Genomic DNA, 15,510 nt, shown 5'->3' with positions numbered 1-15,510 from the left:
CAGTTCCTTCTCCTTCTTCTCTCCCCTCTTTCTGTTCTGCTTTTATCTCATATCGCCTTCCCTACTTTTCTCGCATCTTATCTCCATCCCACTCTTCTCCACTCCTCTTATCTCCTTTCCTGTCTTAGATTTCCGACTCCACTGCACTCTCTTTTTTCGTTCTTCTCTTTTTCTCTCCTTTACTCTACTCTCCACTTCCCTCTTCTCATCTCCTCCTCTCCTCTCCTCTCGTTTTCCCCCTCTTTTCTCTTCTTTGTTCTTTTTTCCTCATCTCTCCTCGAATCTTTTTCCATTCTCCTCACTACATCTCCTCTCCTCGTCTATCCTATCTTTCTTCTCTCCTCTACTTTTCCTCTTCTCCTTGCGCTTTCTCTTTCTCCTCTCCTTTGTAACCTTTCGTTTCCTCTCACCTCTTTTCCTTACTGTAGACTCATCAGCGATGAAATACTAGAAAACCTATTTTTTTCTTTCAGAAACAATTTTGTCATTTGCGATATAATAGTGATATTTGTAATAATTTTATACAATAATAATTGTTTATATTTCTTTCGCGTATTTTATAAATATCTATTGTGCATGTGGCAACCCTGAAATTGAGCCTAACTCTGCACGCAACCCACCAACGGCTTGTGTAAATTGGGTTGCCTAGTTTAAAATGTCGTTGTCCTAAAACTTTTGAGAGACACTGTACAAGGCATTTTTTCTTCATTAAAGAGTTGATAAGATTCTAATGTAACGGATAGTATTCGCGTTTCTCAGACATCTTAATGTTAATTTTGTCACAGGCTGTGCCTCGAACACATGTTGTACCCCCGCCCCTATCACTCCATTTTCGTTCCATTTGTGTCCCTCTGCCTGCTAACAAAGCAAAAACCCGTTTTTTCAGTCCTCAAGTTACCATAAGAAGGTTTTCTTTACAATGCTCTCACAAAATTTCACTGATATTTCATTTTTTGGTTCACTAAAATCGAAGTTGAGAGTTCACTATAACAAGAATTTGTAATGTATTGTATCTGGACTAAACGCACGGCCATGAAAATGGGCGACTGGACAGATTTGCGCTGCTGCCACATGTGAGAAAAGCAAAGCGAGAGGGGGGCAGAAGTCGCTGGTTCCCGCGCACTGTGTGGCAACGTCAACCGGGCTGCGTTGCCTAGTTTGAGCGTCGGACCGACCTCTCTCCGGGGCACTTTGGAGTCCCATTCGATATAGAACTGGTGATAGTGTGAATTGAAAGTTCGTTAAAGACCCCAGAAATGGAATTCCATATCTACACGTTGGACTGTCCTTAAACCTCCGAAAACACGGGGTTGTGCTCCGACGTGGCAACAGCGCAAACTTCTGCCACCCTCGTGGCCGTGAGTCTAGTGATTTAGGTTCCATGTAGACGAGTGTTCACTACAAGTGAGTTCACTACGTCCAGAACTGAATGTAATACTCGTACAGCATCCTCATGAGGCTATATCATGAAATTATTTCTTTCGCAGGTAAAAGAACCAATGAACGGAAGCAGCCTACCCTACTTGATCAGGGCACATGCAATACTGAAGGAATATCCTCACGTCACAGCCTCGTACATGACTCCAATATACGTATTCATCATTCAAATTATTTCCGCCTACCTTGCTTATATTTTTGGTAAGTGCAACTAAGAATATATATTGCTAATTATCATCAGAAAAAGCATATTGTTATCTTAATCTTCATGACATAAACAGCAATACACATGTTAGGAGTGGAACTTCATAAATCAATATAGAGTCATTCGGGGTGAAGTCGGTAACGCGAAGCGTATGGAGAAGTGGCAACATCACAGTGTATTGAGGGACTGAACGAACTCTTGTTTTGGCACCAGTTAGTCATAGTCTGTCAGCCAGGGAGGAAACGAGGAACGAAGAACGCACAGCAAGCAAACCACGAGGCTTTCTTGTTTTGAAGGTGATTCATTCGCGCTCTTTGTCATCTCGCTCATAAATTTCCAACTCGATAACCTAAGGCGTAGAATGTGTTTCGTTAACTATTCTGGTTTGCGTATTATTACAAATGGTAAGGTAAGGTTTGTATGTATAGTGTAGAAAGTAAGTACCGTGTTGCTTGCTAAACTGATAGTAAGTTGGTACAAAACGAAGAACTACACTATATGGGGTGAAGCCGGCACTATAGAGCTTGCAGCTACTGGTATATTTCCACTGAACAGGCTGGCCATAAGCGATGACAAAATTATTGACGTCTCTTTAACTGAGGCGCGTAATGAAGAAACAAGGAGAACGGACTGTGAACAGCCAAGACAGAATTCGGATGTCACGACTGGAGTGAGGGAGATTCTACCTTCACCCGCAAAGAGAGCGTCCCAGCAGAAAGTAACAAGAACCAGACAGGGAACTGAAATACTGACCTCTCCCGATCACATTTCCAAGCTGTCAGGGCGAAGAGGCAGGTCTAAGCCTACACCAACAGCTACGTCTCTTCAGTGTGCATCGGCAAGTACCGACGACAGGTCGGCAAACACTGTAGATTCAGCTGATACAGGAAATATTTGCGGTTTTTGTGGACGGTCATACAGCAACGAGACGTGCAGCAAATTCTTGGAGTGGATACAATGTCAACGTTGTGCAACATGGTATCATGAATTCTGTGTCGGTGCTTTTCATAAATTGCAGTTTGTGTGCGGAAAATGTTGAACAGAAAATGTGTTGTGAAAATATTGAGCAGTTATGACGTAGCCGATGCATATGATGATGTGATGATAGAGATGCATAATGATAATGTAGGCCTAGTGATAGGGTCAATAGTAGTTTTTAAATATGTGGTGATAGGATCTATACAGGTAGTATGACTATTAATAAAAGTGCACTTGGTTCACCCATGTACTTTGTGTGTGGAAAATGTTGAGAAGTTATGATGGAATGACTTGTGATGATGTGGTGGTGATGATATATTAGATGCCTGATGATGTTGTGATGGTGTTGCCTGAAGAATATGTGATGGTACACATATGATTATTGATAAACATGTACTAGGTTCAACCCATGTACCTACCGACTTCACCCCGTCTACCTGGGATGAAGCCGGTAATGCATCTACTTTTTTATATTTTTTTCCTCCAATTTTATTATTTTACACATACACATAAATTTATATTGCGTTTGCTGCAGAAGGTTCAAAGTTTGTACCATGCATTTTCATTTTCAAATAATTATTTATATAAGCAAATACTACTGCTTTTTGTCCTTAATATGCCGACTTCACCCCGAATGACTCTATTTGAACTTATAACAAGGTGGATTTGCATTCATAAACAAGATTCAATATAGTTGCTATGCACAGACTATTACAATTGGCCATAGCTGCCAGTTCACCATGCATAATTGTGCATGTTATCGTACATAGCACATACCCTAAGAAAATTTGAGACAGGAGAGATTAAGTGACATGAATGGAGTATTTTATATAATCATCAGAAAACTATATTTAATTCACTCATAAAATCTAACAAAACCTAACGTCATATTATTTCCAGCTTAGCGCAAAACAAAATGTTTCTTCTGAAAAAACCAAAACATTTTGGTTGAACAGTTTATTAATCATAACACAAATCTAAAATAAAATTTTATAAACACCATTCATGAAGAGGTCATAAGAAATCCACCTTGTAATCAAGAAAACCTTCTTTCAGCTCGCAGTGAGTGTATTTCAGTCGTTCCGGTTCAGTCCCGATTAGGTTATATTGCATAAAATAAACTTACCATAGTGCTTGTTCAGTGATGTCAAAGTTTGTTAACGGTTGGAATTTTTTTCATAAAATAATAACATGAAGAAAGATCATATTCAAAACGTAGGTCGTTCAATATTTGTTTTCCTTTGTTCTAAAATGTGTTACAAACATTTTCGAGTATTAGTATGAACCTGGTTGTCTAGCGCCGCCCATCTTATATAAGTAACAGTCATTTTTCCGTAGACACGAACGCGCAGGCGCAGCGACGCTAGCAACGAAGCCATGCTGGGTAAACCGTTCTCGCGCCATTACGAGTACTGCATCGTGCAGGTGCACGTGTGTTGGAAGAAGTGCGTGCCGTGATCCGGTACAAGCAGGCAAATGGTTGTACATCCAGCAATATCTACAAGAAACTCGTAGCTGTGTATGGTGATTCCCTACTGCCTGTGTAAATGGTGAGAATGTAGTGAAACATATTCGCTGAAGACAGAGAACTTCTTGACGACTCTTAATCCGGTTGTTCCTCCGCTGTCACTAGTGCTGACCTATAGCAAAGGAAGGGAGATATGAGTTACAAGACTGTATCAAAGATCCTGAGCCCGGACTTTGTTACAGAATGATTCCATAAATTGTTGCAGCGTCGGGACAAATTCTTCAATATTGATGGAAATTATGTGGGGAATTTGTGAAGAATGTACCTATCCAGAAGCACATACAGTAGTTTTCGTGTGAATATTAGGGTCTCCCTGATGGCGCAGTGGTGTCTTCGTCGCCTTGTAATCAAGGGGTCCCGGGTTCGATACCCGGGTTCGATACCTGGAGGAGGTACATAGTGGTTCAGATCCCACTTTAAACTGTAGGTCCAGTCCCAATTAGCCTTTCTGTGCATACTGTGGACTTAAAACACCAACCCAATCAATGAAAGTGGATGTGAATATTAGGAAATAAAAAAAAATCACTGCATAGAGAAACTTATATATTGAACGACCCTCGTGTAATGACTTGAGACCTAATCACAACATATTTTGATTTTAAATTCTGTAGGAGCTTTTACACTAAATGACTATAATTTATTGCTCAAGAACTTGATCTCGCTTGGCTTGTGAGAGGTACTGGGATCGTTACCCAGCATCTCCACCACGTATGAATCTAAAGAATGATGGGATCAGAACCAGTCACTTTGCAATCAATTGCTGGGCGATGTAAGCTATTCATCATTCATCCTCTATGATGAGAGCACTCGTCATTGGGATGACGAGTTAACGCTTGGCAATGCGAAAGGTACAAGTTAGATTTAGGAACTAACAACTAGAAAAGACAATGGTCACTCGTTGGGTTTTCTGAACCTTTGAACCTGAATCATGGCTGGGTCTTAGGATAGTTACCTGTCTATCTGACGTATGAAGATAATTACGATGAATAAAAGTATACTAAGTCCTCTGTTGGCTTCTCTCTCGGTTGACCAGAGCGTCGTCTCACTTCTGCTCCACTGCTCTTCTAACCTCTTCTCCCTCCTCAATTCCAATCCAAAGTCAGTCCCCTCTCAGCTTGTCTCACTTCTATATTCCCTAGGCCATGGAGCTCTTCCTCTATACCGAATCGTGTTTTTAATTGCCACTATGCAAACCGCTGACTCCATAGGGAGAAGAAACTACCTGTTTCCTGAATAGCTCAGGAGGTTTTCATAGCACAACACTGTGCATTGTTTACATGCCTCAGAGGTTGGGACAACTGAGAAAAACAAGTGAATGCCCTGGTCAACATGAAGCATTCAGAGAGGCTTTTTATAAAATAAACAAATAATCTTAGGAATTGATACGAATTCACCAACAGGAGATGGTTATTCATCTGCATCTTTTGTCTTAGGGAAAATGTAGTAATTTATACTGTTAACGTAGTCGACCATACTAAATATAACTATTTCTATTTTTACAGGTAAATTTGCGTGCAAAATCAAAATTCAGTCTTTCAGCTTTGCTTTTCCCGTATGCTTGACGATTCCAGTCACTCTGTCCCTCCTCATCGCCGCCTGCGGGGTACGAAATGACGACCCCTGCTTCTTCCAGAGTATCATGCCAGACTACTTATTCTTCAACTCGATGCCCGCCTACTTCTTGGATGACTTCATAGCAAAGCAGGTATTATTTGATATCAATACGTAATTTCTTAAAACGAAGCTATTAAAATGCAAGGATGTCACTTGACCTTTGGTCGATTGTAATTGGAGTTTCTGTACTCATATGCATTGCCTTGGAAATAAATGGGGAGCTATTGCAAACAAGGAAGCAGTGGAACCTCTTTTAGAAATCCAGATAAAAGCAGCAAATATATCAGATTTGTTATTTAGCGTCGCTTTTCTGCCACTTTTGACTAAACTCCGTACCAGCTAACTGTAGACCAGGCGAACGAGAACAAGTGTCTGCGCAAGTAGTGACGCGAGACGGCTCCACCAATGAACAGTGAGAGAAACGGGATTGGGTAATGGGCGACGGGAGTTACCCGATTTCCTCCTTCGCTATGGCAAAGGGACCATGTTTTTGTCTCCAGGTCCGTACGCTTGGTTTAATAATTTCTTAGGGAAATATTAGGGATAAAACTGCAAGAGCAAATTTTGACAAGCCGTGCATTTAGCGTACGGACTAAGGTCTGGACCGTACGTCCGTACACTTACGGTGAGGACCGTACGGTTGGCAACACTGCGCTTCCACAACTCGAATTTGTCTCCTCCTCCTCTGCCGATATGCGCGGCCCTACTCTGCAGTTAGCTGGGACAGGGTATAATCGCGCCGATGAGGATGAGTGATGAAACGAAGAAATTGATGAAGAGATACTCACAAAGAACACACATGTGCAGGCAGGGTCGAATCCAGGACTCCTGGCGTTGTGACTAGATGTGATAACCACTCCGCCACGAAGGTGAGAGAAGAGATTACAGGCCCAAGGAAAAGCAGCTTTGCAAAACGCAAAGGAAAGTTCTGGTGCACCATGACATTTGAAAACTTTAATTATAACAATATGACACTTACTTTAATATATGCACCATGATGATCAATGGAATTATAGCAAGCCTTTCCTCAATGTTACTACCTAATTCTCTTCGATCTGGCAAGCCTCCCTGATGGCACAGTGGTAGCGTCGTCGCCTTGTAATCAAAGGGTCCTGGTTTCGATACCCGGTGGAGGCACATAGTGGTTCGGATCCCACTTTAAACTGTAGGTCCAGTCCATTAGTATTACTGTGCATGAAGTTGACTTAAAATACCAACTCAATCAATAATAACTCAATCTTCGATCTGGTATTTTGTACACTTAATGAAACTTGCTACATTCGTAGATGCACAATGTCTCGTCAATTTTGATTTTTTAGCCTTTGTTCTGTGTTTTTTCTACGTATTTTTATTGTAAGGATTTCTATTTTTCACTCCCGTTAGATATTTTGTACTCCTCCACCGTGGCAGTGAAGAGCTTTGAGCTCTGACTGCGGAACGGCATGGGTTCGAGTCCGTCTGGGTTCAGGCACTGGGTTCTCGGCATGTGTATAGGACCGGTGGCAACCCACCATCGTGAGGAAATTGGGGAGCTACGAGTGAGTAGCGTAACACGGTCATAATAATCTCCTATAACGGCTGGGGGTTCGATGTGCTGACCCCACTTCACCCCATTACAGGTTCAAGATCTCCATACCTCTAGGTAGGATTGTGAGAGGAAGACTGGCAGTCGGGAGATCGGCCTAGGCCCCTCACGGGTTATTATTATTTATTATTTATAGATATTTTGTAAAGTTTAATGTAATACGTAGGGTGTTATAAATATGCATTTGCTTGTAGTATCATATCTTTAAAATGGTAATAATAATGAAAGTAGCTCACTACATCGAAAACAACTTGGTTATATTAAATTTAATTTCACCATGTTTTACAGTTGTGGACACTTATTTTATAAGAATTCCTAATTCACAATTAGTGTACATTTACGTGGTCATCAGAAAGAATAAGAAATAATCGCTTGAAGTTCAGCATTGCTGAACAATCTAAGAGTTTCAGCCTTGCTAAAACAAAGAAGCTGCGATAAGAATCGTAGTTACTTTTTAAAAGTAACTATACCTGTACATAAGTTACTTTCAGTAAAGTTACTAACTGTCAATAAGCTACTTTTAGTAAAGTTAGTGTATCTGTAAATGAGTTACTTTTGGTAAAGCGACTATAACTGTATCTTAGTTACTTAACAAACACAACAAACACACAGTCATTTCATCATTTGTTGAAATGTTGGCTCTAGTAAGAAACCACAGACATATACCTACCCACAAGTATCGAATTGCTATGTTTACCTGAGAATGTTTGAATTTGTTATCAGTTTAGAGTAAATAATCTACAAAATACCTTTTCATAATTCGTATTTAATCTTGTTAACAGCATTCTTGGCTGTGGCTCCTGTGGCTCATCTCTCAAGTGTGGATCACCAGGCACATATGGACTCCCAAGTGCGAGCGACTCTCTTCCACAGAAACCCTATTCGTGGTCCCCATGTACAGCGGTGTGCTCATAGACCAGTCACTAGGCATGAACAGAAGGAAGGATGATCAGCCAGAAATCACCGTGGCAGTAAGTATCCAAGAAAGGTTTGCAGGTACACTCAAGATTTATCCACATAAGGTTCTGGTTCAAACCCTGGAGTATGCTGTGTGTGCCCCTTCACAAATTTCATCTACTCACGATTCAGTCAGGATTTCCTAACTGGATGGAAAAAGTGATAAAAATAATGAGTTGGCTTTGTCGGAAACCTTGAGGCATAGCATTCTGTCCACAAAAAATAAGCGCTTTGAGCGAGCCTTGTCTTCGCTGTTCCTCCAAATCAGTGTTTCTCCCTGTATTGAATTTTCCCAAGAATGGGGAATTTTGGAACAAAAACATTAAAGGAAAGGGTTAAAGGGAGGAACATGTAACTAATGAGCAAGAAACTGGCAAATTAGACGTAATTCATTAATGCACTGTTCCAGTGCTTATTTCTGACCAGGGTTGGTAAGGTAATTTACACGTTACGTAAGTCACACGTAATTTAATAGTAATTTACTTCACGTAGAAAACCAGTTTTTTACGCAGATGTAAAAAACTTATAATCTTTCGTGAATTAATTATATAAAAACTACTTTAATTGTGTTACTTTTTAACTTTAATTTTCTTACATATTTCAACACAAAAAATATTTTCTGAACATTGTTTATACAGCCATCACACGCCCTCATCTTCACTAACAGATTTTTTTAAAAAACATAGTACTCACTCTTCTTTCACATATTTTTAAAAATTTGAGAAACCTGTTGATATACACGTCTTACACTAGTACTTGAATTTATAACATAACTTAGCGATTAACGACAATTTATTTGGATTGGATTTAAAAATTTTAGTAATCGCTTCAAATTCCTCTTCCATATTGTAAAAAGAACAACTTTAATTATATATCATTTCTACTCTTACGGCTGCCGATTCTCATGCTGGCAAGGAAAGTAGGGAGGCGGGAAGCGACCAATTCAGCGCGATAAGAAACGCAGCAGCCTGTAGAACGAGGTGCACGTAGTACTTCCTTCCGCGACGTCGTAACTCTCGGCGCCACCTCTGTTATGTGGTTGGTCTACGGCGTAATCCACGCTCCCCACTCCCCTTACCAGCATGAGAGCCGACCGCCGTAAGAGTATAAAACACCTACAATTGTTATACTGAAAATGAAACTGATTACACAGGCCTGCATGGGTTTGGATGTCTCACAGGTGACTGTTGCCCCTAAATAATTTCAGCATGCTGATTCCAAAAATGAAATCCATTTTTTCACATCACGCCTATTTTTTTCAGAAAATAGCAATATATTAACTGCATTAATTTCACAATAAAATGTGTAGTTTCATAATTTCCTCAATAGATGGCTCTGCTTAGATGATGATAAAATATTGGCTCTATATAATACAAATCCTCCAATTTCAAACTATAAATACACATAGAATAGTAAGCATTTAATCCACCTTCCATCTTCATATGACACATTGATATGAAAATTGTAAACTTTGATTGCGTAAATTCAATTTTTGAAATTCCTCATAAAAATTTACTTCACAAAATGTCCAAAATTCAATGTTACAATGTAGTGTGTTGATGCAGGGAGAAAAATATCATGATCTAGGGGAAAATGCTGACGTGATGGGAAGAAATATATGTCATGTGCATGATCAGCATTCAAAATACTTCCAGAATCACCTATTGGTTTGTAAACATCCGAAATTACCTTTGTTTAAATTTATTTTCTTGCGTTCTGTAATATATGTAATGAAATGGCGAATATGATAATTTTGATTGTGAAAAATTCTGACGTGATTGGAAGCAATGGATGTCATTTCCGTGATCAGCATTCAAAATACTTCCAGAATCACCTATTGGTTTGTAAACATCCGAAATTTCCTTTGTTTAAATTTATTTTCTTGCGTTCTGTAATATATGTAATGGAATGGCAATTTTATGATAATTTTGATTGTGAAATTGTGAAAAATTCTGACATGATTGGAAACAATGGATGTCATTTCCGTGATCAGCATTCAAAGTACTTCCAGAATCACCTATTGGTTTGTAAACATCCAAAATTTCCTTTGTTTAAATTTATTTTCTTGCGTTCTGTAATATATGTAATGGAATGGCAATTTTATGATAATTTTGATTGTGAAATTGTGAAAAATTCTGACATGATTGGAAACAATGGATGTCATTTCCGTGATCAGCATTCAAAATACTTCCAGAATCACCTATTGATTTCAAATCATCCGATTTTTTTTTTAAAAAAATGCAGGGTGGTGTTATTGAACAGATCATTTAACTACATATTTTAAAATTAGCCGATTTTGCTTCCAACACTGAAAAAAATTACCTTTTTGTTATATAAATTTTCACTCAACAAAATTGTTATACACTTCAAATGTTTGCATATAAGAGCATATACAAATTCGGGAGAAAAGTTTCTTAAAGCCTTTTCTTGTTTTCTGCCACAGCCAACGCCATGCATAACAATAACCGTCGCGAAAACCATGTTTGCTTTTAATTTTTATGTTTGATTCTAGTTTTTTACGTTTTATACGTTTCTTACGCGTAATTTACGTGTCATGTAGATAACCTTTTTTACGCATAATTGCACAACCATGTTTCTGACACAAGCTTGCATCTGTTTCCCAGCTTCTTGTAGGGTATACACATCTGAATTGATTGATTTGGTGTTTCAAGTCTACTTTATGCACAGTAAGGTTAATTGGGACTGGACCTACAGTTTAAAATGGGATCCGAACCGAGTGCGTAAAATAACGTGAACCGTGTGGTGTAGGGGGGTCGTTTGCTTATGGAATGGAAGGTCATGGGTTCAAACCTACCTCTTCGCAAAATCTTTTTCGGGAAGTAAACGGCTTTGGTCGAGAATGCTTATCTACGTTTCTTGGATATTTCCGTTGATATTTATGCGATTTATGTCCAGCATTTCCAGATGCAGAAAGTTGACATGTAAGTTCTTAATATGTGTTAACTTATAACAGCTGAATGAAAGGAAAAGTATTTCCTAAAATCCTGCCAATCACTGAAAGATTAAAAACATTAGTAGAAGCATTACTTGAGGCATGCACAGTGGCGACGATTATGGAGTGTGGAGGGGCAGATGACCCAGCACTATGCTAAACATTACCTACAAAGGAAAAGAAACTGTTCTTGCCCTCCCACCTCCCCCACCTTGCCCCATCAGTTTTGAAACCCAATCGCCGCCACTGAGCATGCATCGCATAAATATTTACAGTAATATCATATAATATTATATTACGTTATTAGAACACTTCGTACTCGGTAAATAAAAAGGAAAAAATAATAAGGAAAGGGTGGGATTTGAACCTACGATGTTTCGATCTTGACGAAAACAGTAAAAAAACGATTGTGCTGTCATCTAACCAACTACTCCAGGAGATTGCTGACAGAAAGCTCAGTAAAGCACGTTAATCGCAGTTGAAGCAACATTGTGCCGAAGTTTCGAACCATTTTTCGCCAAGAACCAAGGGAAAGACGCACTTTGCAGAATCGTTTGGTGCCGTGCAAGGTATCTTTACTAAACATTTCGCATAAAATCATCATAAATTTGCCTTCTTGCATTCAAATGTGACCGCAATTCTTTCCAGGTGGATGAGAACCTGTTCAGTGTTTCACAATGCACATACATTTTCCTATTTTCAAATTCAGAACAAAGAATCTTGAAATATTTTCAACATTCGTATTTCTACTTAACATTTTTTTGTCTACTCATAGATTTTATTACTACTTTAGGGTATCTTTACTTTATGGAATGTGAAAGAATGAAATAAAACCACAAGCGTTTTTATTCAGGAAGAGGAAATGTTGCAAAGTTGGCTACTCTTAGTTGGCTCTGAAGCGTTATGCTGCCAAATTTACGAATTCTGGACTTTGAAATTTTTCAGGGCGGTCAAATAAGATGTTGCGAAGTGTACCGGAACTTTGGAGATTTTTTAATGATAGTTCGAAAAATATCAGCTGCCATGTTTATTTACAGTTTAATGAATGTGACACTATTTATGGTTTAACATGATTAGTATTTTGTATATTTTTCTACACAAAATGTTTGCTATTTTTGCCAATAGAATTATTGAATTTTAAATCAAGAGAAATCCTGTGTTTACATTTCCTCTCGTATGTGCTTCACACCATCAGTACATATATTTTACTTTCTTTATTTTCCTATCTTAGAACCTAATAATCACCATTAAATGATTACGAGAGTAATGTACTTTCACTAAAAGCGTTTCTGATATCTACCTTATGTACATTATTCTAATAATTATTTATTTAGAGTGATTTAAATCAGTGTGCGGCAAGATAAGGCGCACAAGCCTGAGTTCGATTGGTGAAATCCTCAAGCGACACGTGTTACGTGTTATGTGCTTCATATCTCGCTCTGTCGAGGGCGGATTAAAATGGGGGCGACCGCCCCCTCCGAGGCCCTTGACGGGGCGTCGTGGGCGACTTTCACCAAGGACCTATTTTATATTTTCACATATTGATAAATAATATACACAGTTGGAATGAAATATGACATGCAGTGTCAATTAAGAAACATACAAGAGTGGAAAAGGGGGGACGGAGGGGCGTCAGACCCTTAAGGATCTCATTTTATTTCTTCAATATGGCACATATTGTGGTATTTTACGAAGAACTACCATTATGGGGAGCAGGAAGCTTTACGGCGAGTCCAACGAGGGACTAAAATAGGGGCGACGAATGATAAGGGGGCGAACAAAGATAAGAATGACGAGAGATAGGGGCGACAAATGATAGGAGGCGACGAATGATAAGGGGGCGAACAAAGATAAGAATGACGAAAGATAGGGGCGACAAAAGATAGGAGGCGACGAATGATAAGGGGGCGAACAAAGATAAGAATGACGAAAGATAGGGGCGACAAAAGATAGGAGGCGAAGAATGATAAGGGGGCGAACAAAGATAAGAAAGACGAAAGATAGAAGGCGACGAATGACAAGGGGGCGAACAAAGATAAGAATGACGAAAGATAGGGGCGACAAAAGATAGGAGGCGACGAATGATAAGGGAGCGAACAAAGATAAGAATGACGAGAGATAGGGGCGACAAATGATAGGAGGCGACGAATGATAAGGGGGCGAAAAAAGATAAGAATGACGAAAGATAGGGGCGACAAAAGATAGGAGGCGACGAATGATAAGGGGGCGAACAAAGATAAGAATGACGAAAGATAGGGGCGACAAAAGATAGGAGGCGAAGAATGATAAGGGGGCGAACAAAGATAAGAAAGACCAAAGATAGAAGGCGACGAATGATAAGGGGGCGAACAAAGATAAGAATGACGAGAGATAGGGTCGACAAAAGATAGGAGGCGACGAATGATAAGGGAGCGAACAAAGATAAGAATGACGAGAGATAGGGGCGACAAATGATAGGAGACGACGAATGATAAGGGGGCGAACAAAGATAAGAATGACGAAAAATAGGGGCGACAAAAGATAGGAGGCGACGAATGATAAGGGGGCGAACAAAGATAAGAATGACGAAAGATAGGGGCGACAAAAGATAGGAGGCGAAGAATGATAAGGGGGCGAACAAAGATAAGAAAGACGAAAGATAGAAGGCGACGAATGATAAGGGGGCGAACAAAGATAAGAATGACGAGAGATAGGGGCGACAAAAGATAGGAGGCGACGAATGTTAAGGGGTGAACAAAGATAAGAATGACGAAAGATAGGGGCGACAAAAGATAGGAGGCGAAGAATGATAAGGGGGCGAACAAAGATAAGAATGTCGAGAGATAGGGGCGACAAAAGATAGGAGGCAACGAATGATAAGGGGGCGAACAAAGATAAGAATGACGAAAGATAGGGGCAACGTAAGATAGGAGGCGACGAATGATAAGGGGCCGAACAAAGATAAGAATGACGAGAGATATGGGCGACGAATGATAAGGGGGCGACGAGAGACAGAGGGCTAACAAAGATAAGAATTAAGAAGGATGGGTGTGATGAAAGATGGCAGCCGACAAAAGATTAGAGGGAGACGACAGATAGGAGGCGAAGAGGAGACGAATAAAGTTAAGGATGACGAAGGAAGGGGGCGACGAAAGATAAGCACGAAATTAATTTAAGATGATGGTAGCAGAGTGGATCAAAGGAGTCGTGAGGTGACCCCTTCACAGAAGAGATAGAAAATATTCCCGCCACCTCTGCCTTCTCACTCATATTTTCATGCACAGTCACTGTTAAAAGGCCATAGCCAGGGAGAGAGAGGAGCTGACATATACCCCAGCGCTACTAGGCTGACAAGGAAAAAAATTAGGCGAACTACAACTATCAATCTTAGTAGCTTGCTGCAAGGGCGAATTAAAGTCTTGAGGGGGCGATCATTCTTCTCCTGCGCCTCTCACAAGAGGTTTCTTTTCAATTTATTGATAAATTAACAAAATTGGAACGAAATGTATCAAACATTATGGCAGTTTATGATATACCATAGGTTAAACTGGTCCACTGCTACAGTTGCATCTATTGGAATAAAAAAATAATGCATTTTGATTTTTGAGAAATCTATTAATCTTTATTTTATTAAAGTTAAACAACTTAGAATCATTGGTGTGCTACACAGTGGCGTAGGCATAGGGGAGGCAGAGGGCATTGCTCCTTCCCCAACCTTGGACGAGGGGGCAAATATTGACGGTCAAGGGCACCTGTAGGGGGAATTACCCCCCCCCCCTCTTTATTGATTTTGTCTAAAATGCATGAACAAATGTTTGGAAGAAAGGGAGACTACTTTTAAGAGAAAATTTATATAATTTAGGCTACACATGTTGCGTGTGTATTTTATATTTCACGTCACTCCATGGTACATCAGTGGCGCAACCGCAGGGGGCAGGGAGGCATTGCCCGCCATGAAAAAAGAAACAATTCTAGAGGGGGTAAATATTGACAGACAAGGGCACCTTCAGGGGGACACAGATGGACAATTGTCGCTTTCGATGTCAAATTTTATGCAAATAAAAATACATTTTGTAAAATTTTCTTAATGCCTCCTTTCCTTACTCTTACCAAGTTCCGAGCAGTAGTTAGGGAGTTACTGGTCAAAAATGTCGGCATCTCCGTTAGCGTCACCCTCAACACTTCTCCCGATCTCTCGGCCTCGCAAGGAATTGGGCGCACGGTATATGTTACATGTAAAACAATAATTATATTCGAAATACATTTATCATGCA

The 15,510-nt window shown here is 39.8% G+C and overlaps 1 protein-coding gene across 1 annotated transcript in view; it reads left to right on the top strand.

The window, feature by feature from the left end:
• Nucleotides 1-15,510, top strand: part of LOC146003227 (chitin synthase chs-2-like) — a 133,723-nt gene that overhangs the window by 34,744 nt on the left and 83,469 nt on the right. The window contains exons 6-8 of the mRNA XM_083141395.1: nucleotides 1,488-1,638; nucleotides 5,651-5,853; nucleotides 8,130-8,318. Coding sequence (XP_082997521.1) covers nucleotides 1,488-1,638; nucleotides 5,651-5,853; nucleotides 8,130-8,318 — 543 coding nt within the window. The remainder of the gene's footprint in view (nucleotides 1-1,487; nucleotides 1,639-5,650; nucleotides 5,854-8,129; nucleotides 8,319-15,510) is intronic.

This window comes from Lepisma saccharinum, chromosome 20 (genome assembly GCF_977018435.1).
Source record: "Lepisma saccharinum chromosome 20, izLepSacc3.1, whole genome shotgun sequence".
In the NCBI taxonomy this organism is placed as follows: domain Eukaryota; kingdom Metazoa; phylum Arthropoda; class Insecta; order Zygentoma; family Lepismatidae; genus Lepisma; species Lepisma saccharinum.
This window is presented reverse-complemented; position numbering and strand designations above follow the sequence as displayed.